At 33.9% G+C, this 23,878-nt stretch overlaps 1 protein-coding gene across 3 annotated transcripts in view; it reads left to right on the forward strand.

The window, feature by feature from the left end:
- Positions 1-23,878, forward strand: part of LOC142339141 (uncharacterized) — a 171,986-nt gene that overhangs the window by 38,219 nt on the left and 109,889 nt on the right. For all 3 annotated transcript variants that reach the window (XM_075388898.1, XM_075388896.1, XM_075388897.1), the window contains 4 exons: positions 3,011-3,129; positions 6,529-6,670; positions 9,366-9,519; positions 18,944-19,151. In XM_075388898.1, the coding sequence (XP_075245013.1) occupies positions 3,011-3,129; positions 6,529-6,670; positions 9,366-9,519; positions 18,944-19,151 (623 nt within the window). The remainder of the gene's footprint in view (positions 1-3,010; positions 3,130-6,528; positions 6,671-9,365; positions 9,520-18,943; positions 19,152-23,878) is intronic.

Raw genomic sequence — 23,878 nt, forward strand, 5'->3', positions numbered from 1 at the left:
ATTTTTTTTTGCTGTTTTACGCCTTAAGTTATGGTTTTCTTGCTTTGATAGTACTAAATTACACATTTTTAAAAATTTTTTTAGGTATTTGCCCATTTTTCACGTTTTCTGGTTATATAACAATATCACATTATTGACAGTTCGTATATCACATTATTGGCTTTCAAAATAGGGCACAATTGATAATATTAAAGTCCTTGAAGATATAGACTATGATTTTAAAGGCCTCGACTCTACTTTCTAGAAGAATTCGAAGGCTTTTCATGAAAGAATAGAATAGCCGGTATTCTGATATTGGAAGATAGCTGATGGCTTTCATGACTCAGAAAACAATTGTTTTCCCGAAAAAAAACACTTTTTAACTTCGCAATTAAAAATTAAATTCTGTTCCTTTTTTTGTCTGTTTGTTATCTAGTCTCGTTAATTACAGGCCAAATTTGAGTTGAATATTGCAAAAAAAGGTTTCAGAGTGATTGTTTAACACAATCTAATTTTTTTAAAGAATTCGTTGAATTTACTGGCTTCAAAAAGGAAAATAAAGTAAAGTAATTTTTTAATTTTGTCATGTTTGACGTTCCTTTTGTAGACGTAAGACATATTCTGAAAAATTTCAATTCTCAAGGGTTTCCTTTGCTAGAATATACGAAGCTATTTAGGTATTTCGTTATGTAATAAATGGCGATCTTGTCTTTGAAAATTTTTTTTTCGAAAAAAATTAAAGTGTGACTTAATTTTGCATTTTTTTAAAAATATTTGTCTACTTGTTACCTAGCTTCATTTATGAGAGGTCACATAATATATTATTGGTTTTTGTAAAAAGTGCAATTGAACATATTTTGCTGGCCATAGTTTGGCTTTACGGTTTCGAAAGCGTTTTCTGCCAGGTTTAAATTGATTTTTTGTTTGTTGTCTATTTGTAGTTTTTTTTGTAACCGCATAAAAAGTTGCATACCGGCAGTTTTTAATCCCTTCTGAAATAGCATTGGTAATTGTTCACCTATGGGATATTTTTGTCGATTTCTATTGGTTTTCATTACTTTGGAATTAATTGTTAAAAAAAAGAAAGCGAATTCTTCAACTTTACTGTTTTTGTTCTTTATTGCCTAATTGTTACCAAGCCTTTTAATTGACTACTCTCATATCGTTTCTGGTGAAATACAATTTATTCTGTTTAATATCAGTTTTATCTTACGCTATTTTGACTCTGTTATTAAATTTTGTTTTTTAAAACGAACATGATGCTTTTGAAGTAATTAATTTTTGTTGTTGTTGTTTGATTTTTCTGTTCGTCTTGACTCGCTTTCTGAATATTTGCACATATCTTCAATCTAATGCACCATTTTTACTCCCATGCTTAGTTATTTGCTTTGGAGGCTATCTTTTCGTTCATACACCAATTTTTTTTTTGAAAAGTACTTGAATTTAATGCCAAAATTGTGGATGAGCGGGGTCGGAACCTTATGTGCGATCGCACATTACCAAGTCGCCTTGTTAGATTAAAAAACTTTTATAAAATATATGCTCGGGAACGCTTTCCGAAATATGCTTGGAACAGAAAAAAATTTACTGATATATAATTTTAGTTGGTCTGCCATTTATGTAATTGCGACGTAATAATTTTGTCTTGGGAACACACCGGTCTTGGGTTGCCTGATTGTCTCCAGATGTAATCTTTCTTTATTTGTGATTTATTTTGTGTCCTGCTTGTTTTCTCATGCTTGAAGTGTAATTACACGTTCACTCATTCAATGGCAACATTCTATCGCTGGGACCAAAGTGGCGTTTTTAGTGCGAAAATTTGGTTAATTGTAGGAACTAGTGAGGAATAACGCAAAATGATTTTACAGAATTGTTTCTATACACTAACTGAACTTGTACACTTCTAAAATTTTACTCTGTTGGGTGCGAAATTGCTTTAACCTGTTTTTAATATTGCACCCATATGTTTTACATCTTATTATACAAAAAGCTTCAATTGGCCTAAAAACTTATGGTTTCTCGTTTTTTTTTTAATTTATCAAATTTTTTGTTGGGTTATGGACTTTCGCAAGCGGAATAAAAAGCGTTTTTAACTAAGTAAAAGAATTAATTTCTCAAAAATGAGAGAATAACAAAATGATATTTTACAGTAGAATTTAGAGATTTACAGGAGAGATCTGATTATTAGATCAAGATGGTGATTTGAATTTGGGGATGAAAAAGGACTCAAAAATCAGCTGTATATATACCCATTATCAGTGTGAAAAAGTCAAGATACAAAACTAATCTTAGCACCGTGATTTATAGTGGGGGTCGCAAAGGTTACCCAATATGGTTTGCTTCTGCAAATCAGTCGCAAAGGGAACCATAAATGGAATGCATTTGCACTTTTCTGAGAATTCATTCACACTTCCGGAGATATCATCATCATTTAATACATGCTGGGAAGATTTTACATCACTTAATCTAACTCTAATAATAGTTATCTAGATTCACCAATTTGAACCGAATATTGATTCTCAGCACCATTTCTTGACGATTCATTTATAATTTCTTTGATCAAAATCATATTGCTTGTCTTTCTAATCTGGTAAGTCAAACTTTCTTTCTAATTCTCACTAAGTTTAAGACTATAGTTTGATCGAAATTCTAACATTTTTAAAGAGCCATCATATGCGTAATTGGCATATATAGATTTGGTCTTCATAATCTGTCAGGGTATTTTATGTTATTTATCAATTTAGTCTCTATCGATTTAGTCTTTCTTTCATTTATTTCTAATTGGTACTTTCTTGATTACCTGAAATAAATAATTTTATACGAGCAAAATGCTCCTTTTGCCGGCGCGTAACGTGTTTGGGTTGAGTTGAAACCGCTGATGTGTGAAGAGTTCCACTCTATTGAAAATAATTCAATCTGACAGCTGCGTTTGCTTTTTTTGTTTTTCTATCTGTGCTTTCATCACAGTTCTATACCAATTTTAAGCTTATATGTGTGAATAACTGAGTAAGTTGCTAATTATGCTGTGTAGTGTGGAACTTATGTGCGAGCGAGAGAGGTGCCATCAACTGTCCCAAGGGAGACTTCAATTGCAACGATGCCTCTGTCGAAGAATGCCAAGACCATGACTTCTGCAAATATCTTCCACAGGTAAATGAATGAATGAATTGATTTTCTCCCATTTAACTGATGAAATGAAACGGATTAATCATAATCATTTAATATAAATTAATAGGAGTGGACGTTTGGCGATACTCTCGTATCTTTATGAAACGCCCCGAAAAAAAATAAATGAAAAGGTTACTTTGTTACGTCGCAATAAGTTTCTACGACTCAAAAGTAGAGAAAAAAATTGGACGTGACTGTTTAATTTGCTTCTGTCTGAAAAAGCAATTCCTCAAATTTTGTGAAATTTTCACAAAGTTAGACATTTTACTGCCAGTCAAAGTTTTTCGATCAGATGATTTAAGGGGAACTTCCCGTTACACGTATTATCCAGACAAACAATTTTTTTTAAAATTGAAATTACAAGATCGATTTTGTGTCGGTATGCCATGTTTTTTTTACTACCCAACTTTCAAGTTCTAAGATATAGGTCAGATAGCACTAAAATGTAAAAAGTTACCACGTCCACCTGAAGGCGTAAAAGTTATATGCCCATTAAGCTGGGGCGGAGGAGCAGAATAGATCCAAATTGCTATATTTGCATCCGGCTTTTGCTACTAAGAACAAAAGAGCTTCGAATACTCCAAATATCAACACAAATACTACCCGCGTTGAGAAAATGCGACGAATTTGACGCAAGAAGCGTCGTTTTTGTCGGATTTTGTCGATTTCGTCGATTTTTAATGTCAACTATTGTCGTTTTGAGGGTTAATTCGGTATTTGATGTAAGAAGTGTTATTCATCGCCATTTTTGTCGTTATCGACAGTCTCAATTTGATTTAAACACAAAAGAAGTACTCGGAAACAAAGTGAGAGGTGGTGCAGGGGAGCAGAAGGTGACTAGTACTCTTGGGGTTGCATCTGCGAATCTTGACAAGGACTGTCCTTTTTGGAAGATTTTTAGAACGACAGAAACCAAAGTTCTTACTTTTAAATACCGACAAAATCAAACGACGTCAAAAACGCAAGGGCTTTGATCGGTTTTGGCGAAGCAAAAACCGACAAAAGTTGACAATGTTTGAATCCGACAAAATTCTCAACACCGGTATTATTGAATGTTCTATGAAGGTTGTACACATACTCTACGTGAATTTCAATCCTTTCATACCCATATGCTTTAATCAGAGCTAAAATTTCCTCAGTGCTGAGATCCTAATTTAAGATCAAAACATAGAGTGAGTACGATGCAATGAGTACAAGTTATGTAGTTAATCAATGCGGATTGAACTTTAAATTTTGACAGTTAAAATTTTTCAAGTCTTACTGAGACAACTTAACTTTTAAATTCTAAAATTAGAATCTACAAAATAGCTCTACAACTTCGAGAAATCTCCTGAAGTTGCAGAATAATTCTAAAGCATTAGAAAAGCAACTTCGAAAACATATACAAAATTGCAAAAATTTTTTGCTTAGCGTCTTTTAGATTAAGCTTTTTGGATACCAAAATTTCAATTTGTAATTTGAATTAATTTTTGTTCAGCAAACATCAGCATTGTTTGCGAAAGGTGCCATTGAGAAAAATTAAAAACCATCAAAATCTGCAGAACTGAGGAACTTCTCCACTATTACTGGAAAAGACCAGCAAAAAAACTTCCCTTTGATCTTCGGAAAAAATCAGGATCACATGAGAACAGTTAAAAAATTGGCAAAAAATCGCCGATGCTTTTCCAAAATCCTTTTTTTGATAACTTCAGAAGGTCAAAAAATTAAAATATTTGGAATATTATAATAGATTAACTCACTATTCTGAAATGGAGTCTATGATTTGCAGATGAATAAATTCTCACAAACTCTGAAAAAAAATGAAACTATAGAAAGTATTATGATTTTGATACTTCTGCCATGAAATGGTATAGCAAAAAAAGTTCTCTTAGCCTCATCAATATTTGCCAAAAATGAAAATTTCAGTCGCATATGTATCTCACGTTAACTTCTGGCAAAAACTAAACAGTATCAGAAACGCTACGAAGTTTGTTTCATTAACGTCAGGACTAAGAAATATATTTTATTTTGAAATATTTAACAACTAGAAACTGCAATTGGAGATCAACACTCGTTTTTTGTTCTGATAGAAGCCAGTTTACAATTTTGAGTCCAATAGATGTTTGCACTTGAAACAGCTGAGGTGAACTGGCGACAATTAATCAATTAATTTTTACAGATTTTTAGCCCCGATTGATCCCAGAATGACAATAATTGAAAACGATCCAGTAATATTTTTCATAGTATGCACTTTTTGTTTGAACAAATATGGCCAACCTTTTTCAAACGACACAAACTCGTATCTAAAATGGCCCAATTGGGCGATAAAAATTAACAAATCCATATTCTCAGGGATTAAAAAAATCTTTACAAACGATCCCATTATTTTGATCTACACAATATGGACCCTTCAATGATACCAACTACAGATTTCTTTTACGACTATAACGGAATGAAAAAGGAGCAGGGAAAAACCAAACAGATCATACTGGAAAATCTCAATGTCGATTTTTTTTTAAAAATGGACTTGAGAAAGTTTTCCGACAGTTCTTGCATAAACTTATCAATTCTTGTTTTCAAATACCTAACACTTGACAAATCTTGCAAAGATCTTAAAGATTCTTTCTCGTTTATCTTATCAAGATCTTATTTCTCGAATTTCTTGCAAAGATATTGCATGTTTGTACACGTCTTGACGTTTTCTTTCTAAGAATCTTACCAAGATTTTATCACGATTGACAATTTTTATTAAATTTCTAATCAAGATGTTTCAAGTTTCATTGCACGGTGATCCCAATTTGACTGAGGTAAAACATACACAGCTGAGCTTATTTTCTAAACATTTTTCTGATTTGAGTTTTATAAACAGCTTAGAGTAAGCAGAGTTCTTAGCAGCGGGACTAGGGCTTATAGTGAAACTATGAATGTGTTCACAAAATCTACTACTTTGGCCATCTTTGCTTTTTCATATTAAAACTATTGATTGACCAATTTTCATTTCGTTGCCACGTTGCAATTAACTTTCTAGAATAAAAAACTTTGGCATGGTGACGTATAATCAGACGATGTTCTATCTGATTAATTCTGATACGATTTTTGTGCAACGTCATTTTACCCAATGAAGAGCGGATGATGAGGAGGAGGTCGAAGGTTGAAATGATCTGTAGCAACAAACCATTCATTTTCTTAAAGATGAATGGAAAGCGTGCACTGAGCCATAGAATTGATTACTAAATAATTGAGAAATAAAATTAGGGTTTTCAAGGGCGATTAAGTGAGTCTAAAATATTTACCTTATAAATATACAAGAATTGAAAATAGACTATGAAAAAGGAGTGAATTTAAAGTAAGTAAACAAAATTGGTTATTAATTTAGCTTTCGAGAGTATTATTTCTGTTCAGGTGCAAGAACACTGTTCAGACGTGGCCAGAAAGATCGCAGAATGGGACTTTGACTGTTTGCCCTTCACTTGTGAGGGAAACTGCGACAGCAAATACACTTTCAAAGGAGATGTATACGAACTGAATGAAACACTCGCCCAAGGTCAGTCAATAATATTAGGTCACCCACTGTCTACTCTTTCGCCAGAACTTTGCCCCCCCCCCCGATGAAGTCAGTACCGGGCCACAGTATTTCAATTCTGCTTTTATGAACAGTACATTGATCATGTCACAACTTTCCATGGTATAATACAGGACAAAAGACCTCTGAATTTAATCTGAGCCATAGTAAAAATGAAGCTTGATACCACCCTGGGCATTAAATAGGTCCCGTTGATTATAGTTTTTAATGGTTTATTCATGTTTTCAAATGATCTGCAAAGTGAATTTATTATCTCAAACTAGTAGAAATGATTATCTTGCAAGATCATACAAGACCTGGTTATTTGCAATGATGTATCGTCCTAAACGATATTACAATTTTCTTGCAATATTGTTGAATTTAGCCACTTCAATGTCGAACAGAAGACGTCAATAACTGTGGTCGTAAACTTTAGTACTGTTGCGCGAACTAAAATTAACTATACACTTGGGTTGACCACCATTAAAGAAACCAATCTTAAAACGCCATATATAATCAAATGGTGTTAAAATATATCTGTTGAATGAATATAAAAAAGCTTCCAACTCAAATAAAAAACTTGAAAACGAAGTAAAAAATGGTGTCAAAAAAACCTAAGCTAAAAATCATAAACTATTTCACTAGAAAAATGGGGGACCAGTCCTTAATGAGATTTGGTAACAAAATATAAGTACGTTTATTTTCTTAAACGATTAATCTCAAATAAAGAAAACCATCAGATATCAAGATATCAAACGAAATCTTAAATTGCGTTTACGGTCGTTAATAACCTCATATGAAGACACTGGGATCTGCCATTTTTCAGAATTTGTTGTACATCTAGAAAAAGATAAGACAAAACGAATATTCATATACAATTTGCGAGAAAACAATGTCATAGTCGTTAAAACCATAATCTGTTCAGTAAAAATTAAGATATAAGCAAATGCGCCTTCTTTGAAGGCCAGTAATATGTTATATGACATCTGAAAAATGAGACATGGTAACAAGTAGACAAAGAGCAAAAAGTGAAAAGTTAAAAATTCATTTGATTTTTTTGGAAAAGAATTAAATTCAATGGAATAAAACAATAGCTGTCAACTGAAATAATTGAATAGGTTTGTTTATTTCCCAAGAAAGCCACGAAGACCGATTATTCATAATATGCAGTACATCTACAAAAAGAACGACAAACGGAGACGGAAATAAAAAATTAAAAGAAATTTTTGCGAAGAACCAACAAGCAGTGCACAAAAATCTTTAAATGTATTCAATTCTGCTTGTTTATAGCGCCAAAAATGCTGTATGCGATCTGTTATCAATAAGAATAGGTAGCAAATAGACGAAAATAGCGAGCACAATAATAAAAAAAATATGTCGATAATTTTTTTTAAACGTTTGATTTCAAATGCATGAAAAAGTTTAACTTCCAACTGATATCAGTAAATAGGCTTTTTGTTGATCCAGAGGAAGTTGTTGAGATCTGCAATTCTCAGAACATTTTCATACAAATAGAAGAAGAACGAAAAGCAAAGACAAAACTATAAAATTCATTCAAGTCTGCTAGAAGAAGAATCTTTCTAAAATATAGCAAAGGATGAAAAGCAATTAAAATTTACTTCTTTTTAATTGAAATTAGAAACGAATTCATTGGTAAGAACATTTTTTGTTTGATTTTGGAAAAAAGATTTTAATAAAAGAATAAAAGGGTGAACAATAACTATTCCGACTCAATGTTGTTTTCTTGTTGTCATATATTTCTTATGTGTGTCCACTTGATAAAGCGTCAATGACGACCACTTGTTTTTAAGAAAAGTCATGGGCATTGAATGTGGATAGATCAGCTTCATACAATTTTCCACACCTTCTCACCATTTTCATCGCCAACTCCCACCAACTTTCTACACCTTTAACAATTGTAAGACTATTAGGGCATGTTGACGGCGGACTCTATTGGAGCTCATTGACCTCGGACTGAACATTTGTATCATATTTCGGCAGATCGAATTTGTGAATAAATGTCGAAAACTGAGCATCCATAAAATAAAATCTAAAAACAAAATTGGGTCGAGGTTTTTGGGTAAATTTTGTAAGAAATGCGGTGAATGCGCTGAATTTTTGTAAGAATTGCGGTGATTGCGATGAATGCGGTGAAAATAAATATTTCACCGCATTTCTTACAAAAATTGACCGCAAAATTCACCGCATTTCTTACAAAAATTCACCGCATCGACCTTTGACTCACCGCATATTTCCAAAGTTTACTCAATCTGATTTAAATTCACAAGAAATTTCAAAGATGTACGTGACAGTTGGGGCAGTTGACTAAGCAGGTGGAGGAATGCGACAGGTCAGAGGTTCGAACACGTGTGGGGACGATTCTTTTCTGTAAGAATACTGAGAAGGCGGTGAAAATAAATAATTCACCGCGTTTCACCGCATTCACCGCAAAAAGATGTAAGAAATACGCGGTGAAAATTATTTTTCTTCACCGCATTTAACCGCATTTCTTACGAAAATTCACCGCCAAACCTCGGACCGGGAAATAGTCTCTTTTTCTGTGAACTCAATCTATGAATTCAATTTTCCTTGCTATGGAAAGCGTGGTTGCAATTGTGATTGAGAAATGGACTAGGAATATAAGCTAAAGCATGAAGCTAACATAATATTTTTACAGGTGATGCCGAATGCCCTCTGGTCGGGTTTGAGGATAATTACCCAGACAAACCGGGGTACCCCATGAACGGGAAGCTTGCAAGTCTGATGTGCGAACATTTCTTCGATCAAAGGAGGTTCCAGAAGAGCTACTTCCAATTCGTAGTGGATGGAATGTGAGTTTCTATCTTCTTCTTTTTGAGCAAACTTGCCTTACACTGGTTGAATATTGTAATCACAAAATATCTGGGCTGAGATGGACGAAATACGACTAGAGGAAAAGTAAGTTTTTGGGCTCTAATCTTAGCTTTTCATCGATATGGATTTTTGAGTTTTTATGACAACTTGGCTAACTACTATTTTCAGTGGATGTTTTGAGGGATCATTAAATTTGGCGGAAGATGACATTTGAATCTTTTAACACGATTTTTAAAAAATTCTGTAATAATTTGTCTCAAGAAGTGTTTGTTGCTTTTAAATGAGACATTGGTCTTTTAATCAATTTTTTGCCTCCGCCCAATTTGACAACCTGTGAGATTATGAAGTTACTCTGAAGTTCTCTTAGCCCAGTGAAACAAAACTTGATACACCTTGCCATGTCATGCAAGATCTTGTCAACTCGTGCAAAACTTGACACATCTCGCCATGTCATGCAAGATCTTGTCAACTCGTGCAAAACTTGAAACATCTTGCCATGTCATGCAAGATCTTGTCAACTCGTGCAAAACTTGAAACATCTTGCCATGTCGTGCAAGATCTTGTCAACTCGTGCAAAACTTGAAACATCTTGCCATGTCATGCAAGATCTTGTCAACTCGTGCAAAACTTGAAACATCTTGCCATGTCATGCAAGATCTTGTCAACTCGTGCAAAACTTGAAACATCTTGCCATGTCGTGCAAGATCTTGTCAACTCGTGCAAAACTTGAAACATCTTGCCATGTCATGCAAGATCTTGTCAACTCGTGCAAAACTTGAAACATCTTGCCATGTCATGCAAGATCTTGTCAACTCGTGCAAAACTTGAAACATCTTGCCATGTCATGCAAGATCTTGTCAACTCGTGCAAAACTTGAAACATCTTGCCATGTCGTGCAAGATCTTGTCAACTCGTGCAAAACTTGAAACATCTTGCCATGTCATGCAAGATCTTGTCAACTCGTGCAAAACTTGAAACATCTTGCCATGTCATGCAAGATCTTGTCAACTCGTGCAAAACTTGAAACATCTTGCCATGTCATGCAAGATCTTGTCAACTCGTGCAATACTTGACACATCTTGCCATGTCATGCAAGATCTTGTCAACTCGTGCAAAACTTGAAACATCTTGCCATGTCATGCAAGATCTTGTCAACTCGTGCAAAACTTGAAACATCTTGCCATGTCGTGCAAGATCTTGTCAACTCGTGCAAAACTTGAAACATCTTGCCATGTCATGCAAGATCTTGTCAACTCGTGCAAAACTTGAAACATCTTGCCATGTCATGCAAGATCTTGTCAACTCGTGCAAAACTTGAAACATCTTGCCATGTCATGCAAGATCTTGTCAACTCTTGCAAAATTTGAAACATCTTGCCATGTCGTGCAAGATCTTGTCAACTCGTGCAAAACTTGACACATCTTGCCATGTCATGCAAGATCTTGTCAACTCGTGCAAAACTTGAAACATCTTGCCATGTCATGCAAGATCTTGTCAACTCGTGCAAAACTTGAAACATCTTGCCATGTCATGCAAGATCTTGTCAACTCGTGCAAAACTTGAAACATCTTGCCATGTCATGCAAGATCTTGTCAACTCGTGCAAAACTTGAAACATCTTGCCATGTCATGCAAGATCTTGTCAACTCGTGCAAAACTTGAAACATCTTGCCATGTCATGCAAGATCTTGTCAACTCGTGCAAAACTTGAAACATCTTGCCATGTCGTGCAAGATCTTGTCAACTCGTGCAAAACTTGAAACATCTTGCCATGTCATGCAAGATCTTGTCAACTCGTGCAAAACTTGAAACATCTTGCCATGTCATGCAAGATCTTGTCAACTCGTGCAAAACTTGAAACATCTTGCCATGTCGTGCAAGATCTTGTCAACTCGTGCAAAACTTGAAACATCTTGCCATGTCATGCAAGATCTTGTCAACTCGTGCAAAACTTGAAACATCTTGCCATGTCATGCAAGATCTTGTCAACTCGTGCAAAACTTGAAACATCTTGCCATGTCATGCAAGATCTTGTCAACTCGTGCAAAACTTGAAACATCTTGCCATGTCGTGCAAGATCTTGTCAACTCGTGCAAAACTTGAAACATCTTGCCATGTCATGCAAGATCTTGTCAACTCGTGCAAAACTTGAAACATCTTGCCATGTCATGCAAGATCTTGTCAACTCGTGCAAAACTTGAAACATCTTGCCATGTCATGCAAGATCTTGTCAACTCTTGCAAAATTTGAAACATCTTGCCATGTCGTGCAAGATCTTGTCAACTCGTGCAAAACTTGACACATCTTGCCATGTCATGCAAGATCTTGTCAACTCGTGCAAAACTTGAAACATCTTGCCATGTCATGCAAGATCTTGTCAACTCGTGCAAAACTTGAAACATCTTGCCATGTCATGCAAGATCTTGTCAACTCGTGCAAAACTTGAAACATCTTGCCATGTCATGCAAGATCTTGTCAACTCGTGCAAAACTTGAAACATCTTGCCATGTCATGCAAGATCTTGTCAACTCGTGCAAAACTTGAAACATCTTGCCATGTCATGCAAGATCTTGTCAACTCGTGCAAAACTTGAAACATCTTGCCATGTCGTGCAAGATCTTGTCAACTCGTGCAAAACTTGAAACATCTTGCCATGTCGTGCAAGATCTTGTCAACTCGTGCAAAACTTGAAACATCTTGCCATGTCATGCAAGATCTTGTCAACTCGTGCAAAACTTGAAACATCTTGCCATGTCATGCAAGATCTTGTCAACTCGTGCAAAACTTGAAACATCTTGCCATGTCATGCAAGATCTTGTCAACTCGTGCAAAACTTGAAACATCTTGCCATGTCGTGCAAGATCTTGTCAACTCGTGCAAAACTTGAAACATCTTGCCATGTCATGCAAGATCTTGTCAACTCGTGCAAAACTTGAAACATCTTGCCATGTCATGCAAGATCTTGTCAACTCGTGCAAAACTTGAAACATCTTGCCATGTCATGCAAGATCTTGTCAACTCGTGCAAAACTTGAAACATCTTGCCATGTCGTGCAAGATCTTGTCAACTCGTGCAAAACTTGACACATCTTGCCATGTCATGAAGATCTTGTCAACTCGTGCAAAACTTGAAACATCTTGCCATGTCATGCAAGATCTTGTCAACTCGTGCAAAACTTGAAACATCTTGCCATGTCATGCAAGATCTTGTCAACTCGTGCAAAACTGAAACATCTTGCCATGTCATGCAAGATCTTGTCAACTCGTGCAAAACTTGAAACATCTTGCCATGTCATGCAAGATCTTGTCAACTCGTGCAAAACTTGACACATCTTGCCAAGATCTCGATAGACAAAATTTCTTGGAACACCTTGATAAGATCTTGACAAGATCTTATCAAGACATGTCAAGCAATTTTTTTGGAGTAACTTGATAAGATCTTGATAATTCTTGACACATAGAAATTTTTTTTTCTAAGCAACCCGAAGTGAGGGGGTAGAAATATGAACCTCTATAGCTTTATTAGTCTCTAAGTTTGGAAAGGTACACTTTTAGTAAAATTTTGGAAATAAAACGAGGGAAATTTTGCTCATAAATTTTTAGTTTGTTCCCGTAACAAAAGCAAATATGATGGCCTTGGACCTCTGTTTTCCTAGCTAGCCCTAACTATTTTTGGTTTTTGCTCCTTCCATTACTCTCTCACACAGTCAAGCTTCATTGCATGAACTTAAGGCCAAACCCAGCAGCTCAATCGCAGAGCCAGTAACAAGCCAGTCGTCTGGGATCAGTTCGTCCTCTGTTAGTAGGCTATGTCTATTATTTTTTGTCTCATCGAACTTTTTCAAGTTCGTATAAATCTTGGTTAGTATAAATCAAAGTTCGTATAAATCAAGACAAAAAATTATTTCAAACTGTGTGGCTTGTCAACCTATAGTTGCATGTTTTTGCACTGTTAGTACTTTTGATTATTGAACCAATTATTTCGCTCAATTTTGGACTATTGCGTAATCGCCAACATTTCTCGTCATTACGATGCAGAGGTATACCAAAATCGTCACGGGCAGATAAGCCCGATGCGTGTATCTCGTGTTCGTTTTTACTATGTTAATACATTGAAAGTGGAACAATATTGCGGAAAATAGCTACTTTAGCAGAAACCGGCAAAATGGAAGGGAATATCGTATCCCGTGTTCGCAAAAGTGTCCTAATTTTAGCCGCAAAATACAAGCACAAACTTGATAACCTATTCTTCGCGCGAGTCGTATCACGCATCTGCTCCAATTATGTATCGATTTTTTGCAAGCAATGTAGCTCGATTTCGCATATAATCCGCAATTAAGCCTAACTTAATTACTACTTATTTAATTAAGCCTTACTTAATTACTATTCGTAGTACTTTATTATTTCTTTATTACTACTTATAGTACTTTATTACTACTTATTTCTACTTATTAGTTCTATTTATTACTACTTATTAAACTCGGCCAGTCCCACATTGATATACAAAGCCTTTGATGTGCGAGGGATTTTTCGGGAAAAAATCAGTTTTTGTGGTTGCGTGTATTTAAAGCGCTTTTAAGCTTTGAAAGCTTTAATTAAATTTTTTTAAAGTGTTATTGCATGCTCAAAATGTGCGCAAATAATAGACACCTAAATTGAGCGGAAACGTGCTACAAGATTTGTTACCTAATTTCGCACCGAATGTTCTTTTATTTCGCAAAATTGGCGGAATGCCTTTTGCGAAAAGTAAGATACAAAGGATGTCTCCTAATTTCGTTCATTGTTTGTGTCTAATTCTCGAGCCAATTTTACTGAGGCGGAAATTTTGGGTTATACCTCTGCATCGTAATGATAATTCTGAAAGTTGCAGTATACTTGATTTTTGAACCCATTTGATTGCTCAATTTTACACAACTAAAAATCGCAAGCTTTTTATCATAATTGAGAAACAAGCTGAATCAATTGGTTGGAATGCTTGGTCATATATAATTTCTATCTATATCTTGTTGTGTTAGCCACTTTAATTGCGATAAGTTCCAACTTTTGCACATAAGCATCACGTTTGTTCCTACATGAAAAGACTTATCGCATCATGGTTAGATGAAATATCGCGATGGTAGTTTTTAAGTGGCATGGAAAAAGAGTCATTAATTTTGCAGAGGTATACCCAAATCGTCACGGGCAGATATGCCCGATGCGTGTATCTCGAGTTCTTTTTGCTAGGTTAATACATTGAAAATGGAACAATTTTGCGGAAAATAGCTACTTTAGCGGACACCGGCAAAATGGAAGTGAAATTAGCAACCCGTGTTCGCAAATGTGTCCTAATCCTAGCCGCGAAATACAAGTACAAACTTTATAACCTATTTTTCGCACGGCTTGTATCACGCATCTGCGCCATTTATGAACCGATTTTTCGCACGCAATGTGGCTCGATTTCGCACATAATCCGCAATTAAGCCTAACTAAGTTACTACTTATTTAACTTAATACTATTAGTAGTACTTTATAACTACTTTATTACTACTTATAGTACTTTATTACTACTTATTACTACTTATTACTACTATTTGTTACTACTTTTTAAAATCGGCCAGTCTTACAATGATATACAAAGCCTTTGATATTCGAGGGATTTTGCGGGAAAAAATGAGTTTGTGTGGTTGTATGTATTTAAAGCACTTGAAAGCTTCAATTAAATCTTTTTAAAGTGCTTATTGCATGCTCAACATGCACGCGAATAATAGATACCTAAATTTAGCGGAAACGAGCTAAAAGACTTGTAAATTACTTTTCGTTCCTAAAGTTCTATTAATTTGCAAAATTGGCGCAACCCTTTTGCGAAAAGTAAGATACAGGTTGTCTCTTAATTTCGTTCATTGTATGTATCTAATTTTCGGGCCAATTTTACTAAGGCGGAATTTTTGGGGAATACCTCTGCGTCGTAAAGGTATACAAATGTGCCGAAGGGGAAAAGGGTGGGTTTGAATTGAACTGACTTTGTACGAAAACTGAAACCCCCGGAAAACTTTAAAACGGATCTAATATGGTATCCCATTATTCAAAAAGCAAATTGCAAATATAGATCAAGTACTGTTATTAAAATATTATTAAAATTTTCGTACGTTGTCTTTAGTTGCAAATTGAATCGAGAGCAATGAGGTAATTTATGATCGATAAATGGCTCTCTTTTAAACAACTACAGAAATACTAAATTATGGTTTTGCTATCTATCGAAGATCTTCATACATATTTATTTCAATTTTTGCATTTATTATCAAATTTCAGTGTCATTTACGTATTAGCCGTCAAAAGATGAGTACTCAAAGTGACGTTTCAATTGAACCACGACAAAGCAATTTTTGAAGCAAAAAGTGAGCAGATCTATGGCGCTCTTGCTTTTTGAAATTTACCTGAATTGTTTGAGATTAATTCGTCTCCAGTTAACTGGTAACGATTTACCTTACCTGGCTCATCAAAAGCTCTCAAGTTAGCATAAAATTACACGACAGAGAGGCATTCTGTAATGTTTCTCTTGCCACCCTACAATTGAATAAATGCAGTGTTAAAAATTAGGAAAAATCTAGTCAATGTTTGGAACGCTTGGTCACAGTTAATATCAATCTTAATTATGTTGTCAAAGTGTTAATCATCTCAGCTGGCAATAAATTTTTCCAATATCCTTTTAAGTATCACTAAAGTTCTTACACTATTATCAAACGGCAACATATATGAATCGATGAAATATTGTGACGGCTGTTTCTGAACTCAATGGAAAAATAGTGTGCGAAGCAAACGAAAAAAGAAAGGGTTTGCACTAAGAGGACTTGCAAAAAATTAAACCTCAGCTATACCAGATTAAACATGGCATCTCTTTAATCGAAAGTCAAATTATAAAATCAATATCACCAATTTGTAGCAGATCAATGTTTTTATTGCCTCTTTATTCGCAAATTGAGTCTACTGCAACGACGTAATTTTTGATGTGGAATGAAACACAGCTTTGATGAACCAATTGATGGTCAGCACTCCGTTAAACTACTACAAAATAACTAATTTATGGATTTGTTAATTAAGATCTTCATAAACACTATAATTTTCATTTTTTGTTTCAATTCTTAAGGTCATCTACTGATTAATAACGGTCCAACAAAAGGTGAAAAGTCTAATCAGTTAGACAATGTCTAGAACGCTTTATCACAGTTAATTTTACACTTGATTAAGTTGTCAAAGTTTTAACCAGCTCAGCTCGCGATTAAATTCAACATTAACCTTATAAGGAAACATAAAAATATGTTTTTTTTTTGCTTTTTTATTCTTAAATTGAATCGAGTTCAACGGCGTATTTTTTGATGGTGGATGAAACACAGCTTCGATGAACCAATTGAGGGTCAGCACTCCATTAACTTACTACAAAAATACCGAGTTACAGGTTTGTTACCTAAGATCTTTATACACAAATATAAGTTTTACTGTTTGTTTCACTTCTCACGGTCATTTTCTGAATAATAACGGTCAAAAGATGAATAATCAAATTAACTAGTCAATGCCTGGAACGCTTGGTCACATTTAATTTTAATATTGACTAATTTGTCAAAAATTTACCAATCTCAGCTGGCGATAACACTTTCTATTATCTTTTTAACGAAAAAAAAATGTTTTAGTTGTTTCTTTATCCGCAGATTGATTCGAATGCAACAACTTATTTTTATACCTTCTTACATTGTTATTAAACTGCAACATATAACGATAGATGAAATATTGTGGCCGCTGTTTTTGATTTGTATGAAAAAATTGGATGGGTTTACACTGAAAGGAATTGAAAAAAATTCAAACCCTAGTAAAATCAGATCAAATATGGTATCTCTTTAATCAAAAGTCAAATTATAAAATCAATTTTGCCAAATGAGCCTTAGATCAAGCGGAGTGATTACGGCAAAAAAGAAAATTAGTTTTTATTGCTTCTCTATTCGCAAATTGAATCGATCGCAACTTTTTTGATGTGGAATGAAACAGAGCTTCGATGAACCAATTGACGAACCAATTGATGAATCAAACAATGAACCAATTGGCCAGCACTTCGTTAAACTACTACAAAAAAACTGAGTTATGGGTTTATTAACTAAGCTCTTTATAAACAACTATAATTTTCATTTTTGTTTCAATTCTTAAGGTCATTTACTGATTAATAACGGTAAAAAAAAGACGAAAAGTCAACTTAACTAGTCAATGTCTGGAACACCTGGTCACAGTTAATTTTAACCTTGACTAAATTGTCAAAGTTTTAACCAGCTCAGATCGCGATTAATTTTACCATTATCTTTATAAGTAAAAATAAAAATTTGTTTTCATTGCTACTTTATTCGCAATTTGATTCGAGTGCAAGGACGTATTTTTTGATGGCGAATGAAACACTACTTCAATGAATCAATTGATGGTCATCACTCCGTTAAAATACCCCAAAATAATTGAGTTGCATGTTTGTTATCTAGGATCTTTATACACACATAAAATTTTCATTTTCTGTTTCAATTCTTAATGTTAATAACGGTCAAACAAAAGAAGAAAAGTTGTCTGGAATGCTTGGTCACAGTTAAATTATTCTTGACTATGTTGTCAAAGTTTTAACCATCTCAGCTCACGATTAGCTTTACCATTATCTTAATGAGTAAAAATTAAAGAATGTTTTTTCTTTTTTCTCAAATTGATACGAGTGCAAGAACGTAGTTTTTGATGAGAAGTTAAACAGAACTTCGATGAACCAATTGCTGGTCAGCACTCCATTAAACTATTACAAAAATACTGAGTTATGGGTTTGCCAACTTTCATATCCTCGCTAAAGATCTTTTTATTTTTGCATTTTTAAGTTTGTTACATTGGTACCCTTAGAACCATATTTGACTTAATATGATTTCCAAGATTCTTAAGAGACTTATTATAATAACTATGTTTTGTGAATGATGTTCATTCCCAGCGAATAATATTTCTGATCTTAAGTAACCATTATGCTACAGTCATTTTTTAACCTCAAAGACATCGTAAATCATAATATTGTTTCCCTTTTAGCTTCAATTAAATCAAATATTTACAGCAGTTTATAGGTAAATTTGTTTTTTAACCATTTAACTATAGGAATTTTGAGTTTTGGTTTCGTCAAAATTTTTTAAGCAACAAATTTCTCATCTTTCTGTGATCGACTGTTTTAAACAAATATTTTTAATCCAGCAAGCAGGTTTCGCAAGCTATTTGGAGTCAATTTCGATATTAAAGTGAATTATAAGGCAGCAATATCCAAACGTATAAAAACAGTTGGTAATTTTGCAGATTTTTTCTCTTTTTAAAAAATTCTTGATGTTTTCTATTTTAGGAATTATCAGAGCGTTTCATTTGGTTTGCAATTTTAGCACCATGAACCAGTGTGGAACAGATGCGTACAGAATGCCTGCCTTCTCGACCACGAAGGACAGTCGAATACCTTTTAATAACGATAACCAACAACGCCTCAAAAGAATGAAGAGACAATCTGGTTTCCGAGATGCAGATCGAAATGAAGATGAGGATGATGACGATGATGATGATGATGATGATTCGTGGAGCGTCTTTGATCCCTACGTTAGTCGCTTTTCTGATCTATTTTGCCCCCCCCCCTTATATGTCCAAGCGCTTGTGGAGGGGCATATAATCCTACGAAACCAGGCGCACTCACTATAAATATAACAACACATAGTTTGTAAGCGGTGTTTAAAAACACAGTGAGGGGAGGAGGAGAAAACAGAATAGTTGCATCAACAAAACTTCTGATCGTAAGATGAGCGAGAACATCCCAATACAGATTCCTGTTTAAAAAGTGCCAGTATCAATTTGGATCGATTTGGGGGTAATAAATGATTGGAATTTAACCCGCAAAAACAAAAGTAATAGCAGCAGAAATTTGAAAAGGAAAAACGCGAAAAACTAATTCAATATTTATTTCCAAGATATGTCCTGATTTTCAATCGTAACTACAATTGAAATTTTGTACATGCCCTGCATTTTTTTCTGCTGATATCCGGTCAGTTTGATCAAAAAAGGCACAGGATTATGCCAGATTCTGCACTCTGAGAGTTTAGGAAACACAAAATTATTACGTCCACGCATGTGCGTTCAGCCACCCCCCCCCCCCCCCCCCCAGTCCAGCCTAGTGGGCATTTAAATTTAGATTCATCTTTTGTTTGTGGTTGACCCTTTCAAAGAGAAAGTGTTGGCATTAATTTGGCCTTTCTGCGACAGCACCGTTACTTACCGAGTGAGCTGCGTTGGTTATTTTGTAAGATCTTTTAAGATTATCAAAATCTTACCAGAGGATGCATTGTCTTACGAGATTTTCTGACAGACGCTTACAAGATGAGCATTCGTCTTTCAAGATGCTAATAAGATAAGCAATCGTCTTTTAAAATTCTTACCAAGTTAAGTTCGTCTTACAATCGTATCGCAAGGAAATCAGTCGTTTTGTAGAAATACAGGGCTGACAAACATTTGGAGATGATTGAAATGACGAAAAACTTGATAAAAGATTTTTCAATATTGTAAAACTTGAAAGTCAGAAAATATAATTTTTGAGAAATAAAATAATACCCCGTAGTAATCGGCGTACGAAAATAGGTATTTTTTCTGTTTCTCCAGATTGAGTGCAATAATTAAACATCTAATAAAGGACAATTAATTTAGCAACTTGTAATTCAAAAAACATAATGAAAAAGGAAAAATAAATTATGATGATTTCACGCCTTAGGAAGCTCCAGTTTTTGGGCAGTAAATCAAAAGTAACCATTTTGTAATGATGCAGATAAATTTGAGTTTGCTATCTTGAAAAGCAATATTCAAAAAACTAATGCTCATTAAAATTGCTTAAATATGCGCAACCATTTCTCAGGTTTCCAAATGAAGAAAAATGCGCGCAAAAAATCAATAAGATTGCAGCTCAACTGGAATGAGTTTCAACAGACATGTTTGTGATTATTTAGTTGTAATAATTCCAAATAAAAGAATCAACAATTTGTAGTCTTTCTCATTTAAGTTATGTCATCAAGTTTTTTAAAATTTAATGGAGTGAAATATGGAGGAAAAGCGTAATTTCTTCTTCTTCTTCTTTTTAATACACGCAGGGTCGAGTAAAAACAGTAATGCTCGATTATATAGATGTAAAAAGATTAAAAAGAACGAACAATAGTGAGAAAGTCATCAAATTGGTCGTTTTCTGTTTGGTTTTTTAATTTTTATTTTTTTAAAATAAAAATATTATTTTCATTTTCATTTTTTAATAAAAAACAATATTTAATTTTGTAAGAATTGGAAAAATGGAGCGTTTTATTGTGGTGACATTCTTGGAAGTCAATTGAAGACATTTCTGAGACATTTTCGTTAAAATTTTAAAACGGATTTGTGTTCCTACATGATATCCGATCCGATCAAAAAATGAAATTTTTAAAACTAAAAAAATAGGTTCAATTTCTGATTTTTAACAGAATTTTTGAGTTGAATTTTATTCTCAATTTCATTATAGAGATTCTGTATTCTGTATAGAGCACAGAACCAAAATTATTTTGACAAACGTATCGGAATTTTATAGTGAAGAAACGAAGAAGAGGGACAAATTTTCCAACTTTTGGGCAAAAATTCTAAAGCCGACAACACAAAATTGAAAGCGAGTGAGCTTAATCTTCAAAACATTTGGTTGTAATCTGTACAAAACTTAACGAAATAAGCTAATTCTGAATCCGAAGGACACTTTACGTTAACAGGAAGCATTGAATAGAGGACTGTACATAATTATTCCCGAAATACTTGCTACTTCTAGAAAAACAAACGATAAATACGGACGAAAAAAACAATTGAGGTAAATTTCGAAACCAAAACGGTGTCAAAGCCATTAAAATCGTAACGCATTTCATAAAAAATAGATAATCTCCTCTGAATAAAAAAACTAGGCAACAATTAGACAAAAAACAACAAAAAGGGCAAAAGTAAAGAATACATTTGTTTTTTTAAGAGAGAACAATCTATTTCACAGTCAAAATATAGTTATCAAGTGACATAAGAAGTTAGGTTCATATAAATCAATTGCGATTATTCATTATTCATTAATTGTCATTAATCAACAAAAAGAGCGACGGACACCGACAAAGCTTAAAATAAATTATTTTTTTTTTGCAAAATCGGTGTCGAAACTGTTAGGACAAAAAACAATGGATAATAAAACATAAGATATGACAGGCCTTTTTTCTGTGCTAAAACTGTGATATATTCCCTGTAATTAATGAGACTAGGTAACAAGTAGATAATAAATGAACATCAAAGGTCTAAGAAAAAAAGTTTATATTTTTTATGTATTTTTGATTTCAACCGATTTCAAAGTCACGAAAGACTTTACCTATCAACAGATATCAATATATCGGTTCTACTGTTTATCCGTATGAAATCAATAAGGGCTTCTTATATCCAGAACTTTTCATACGACTAAAAAAGAACGACAAATAAAAAGACAAAAGAACTTTATTAGGTTCTGCTAGAAGAAGGGTTTTGAAGCCGTTAAAACCAAAACCATCTAATCACTGACAACATAATCGATGATTTGACATTGCACCTGCCAATAATATCACAATCCAAGAAAAAAGCATTTCACAGTTGAGAAAATGACCAAAAAGTTTTGTGGTAACTCGTAGTTTTAAAGCCAAAAAAACCTTTAACTAAAACGCAAAATCGAAGTGAACCACAAATTCAACCTGTTTTGCTGAGCTTCAGCTACAAATTGACCAAATAAAAAAAAGTAGCGAAGCTCAAAAATCTATTTTTTCAAAGATAGGAAAATTACCAAAATGTTCTGTGGAAACTCGTATTTTTAAAGCCAAGAAAACATTAACTAAAAGATAAAACCGCAGTAAACTTCAATTTTTTAGCCACTAAAAAGATGACGCAACCTGTTTTGCAGACTTTCAGCTGCAGGTTGATCAAAAAGGAAGAAAAAAATGGCCAAGCTCAAAAATCAAACGTTTGTTTTGAAAACAATTATTTTAAAATTTCGAAACCGCCATAGGCTTTCGACTTTAAAAAGTCGATGTGTTTCCATTAAGCTACTTTAGAACACAATTAGAACTGTCTTTTTAAGGCCTGACTTGAATTATTCTGTTTTGGAATTAACATAAAAAGAATAAAAAAGATGACAAATGATTTTAAAAAAGACAGCAACTGATTACAATCCAAGTTTTTTGGACTATAAAAAACAACAGTCGGACCGAAACTAGCCTTGCTACTGATGTTTGTCCAATTGAAAATCGTAATTGTTCGAAAAATTATGAATAAGTATAATTTGACAGAAAGCATTCAAATTATCAATAATAAAGTATTTATTCTAGATAATAATCGAGTTAAATTAGAAGAAATTGGTCTAATTCAAGAACCCTCTCAAAACAATCACCAGTAGCACTGGCTCTCTTTGGAATAAAAAAAGTTTTTTGGCGGCAGTTTTTGGGTGTGTTAATCTGGAAAATTGAAACAAGTGGTGTAAAGAATCTTATTTCGTGCATTTTTGAACAACTATTTTATCAACTATTTTGAACAACTATTTTCGGCAACTGTTTTATCCAATTGAATCAAACAGTTCAGCAACACTCTCGTGTCTTTAAGGATAAAACCAACAACGCTATCTTTAACATTTTAACTTTTTTAAGAGAATTGGCAAAAAAAAATTGCGTAGAATTACCGAAAGTGTGAACGGAATCAATAAAAATCAGTCAAACAAACGTTCAGAAATCTTTAAATCTCGACAACTCCGTGAACAAACGAGTTTCAAAAAATTGTTTTCACTATATTTCCTACGTTGGACGAGTTTTCTACTAATGATTCCACTCACGACCATCTACGATGAATATATTGATCAGCCGAAAATGACTGAAGAAGAAACCTATTTGAGTGTATAGTTCCTCCCCCAATAAAGTTTGTCGTGGTGGAGTAAAAACGCTGGGGTTCACAATAGGTCCTGTAAAGTTTAATAAAGTAAGATAGGATAAGATGCCAATAAAGGAATTAGTGCGCCTAAAATTTGATAGATCAATCTAGTCTTCTTTCAAGTTGATAACATTGCTGTTTTGTAGAATACACCAAAACACGGCTCATTTTAATAGAAGCGGGCTAATTATTCCAACATCGATCATTCCGTTCGTATCTAGCTTTTTTAATTGGAATTTCATCTTAGTATTGACTTGGGTCAGATCAACGATTGATAAAAGTAAATCACCGAATGGATTCTTTTAAATCTGGTCATTTATCATACATAAATCGATCTATTCTGTTTCGCCCCCCCC

The sequence above is a fragment of the Convolutriloba macropyga genome, chromosome 5 (assembly GCF_964194025.1).
Source record: "Convolutriloba macropyga chromosome 5, txConMacr16.3, whole genome shotgun sequence".
NCBI classification, from domain to species: Eukaryota; Metazoa; Xenacoelomorpha; order Acoela; family Convolutidae; genus Convolutriloba; species Convolutriloba macropyga.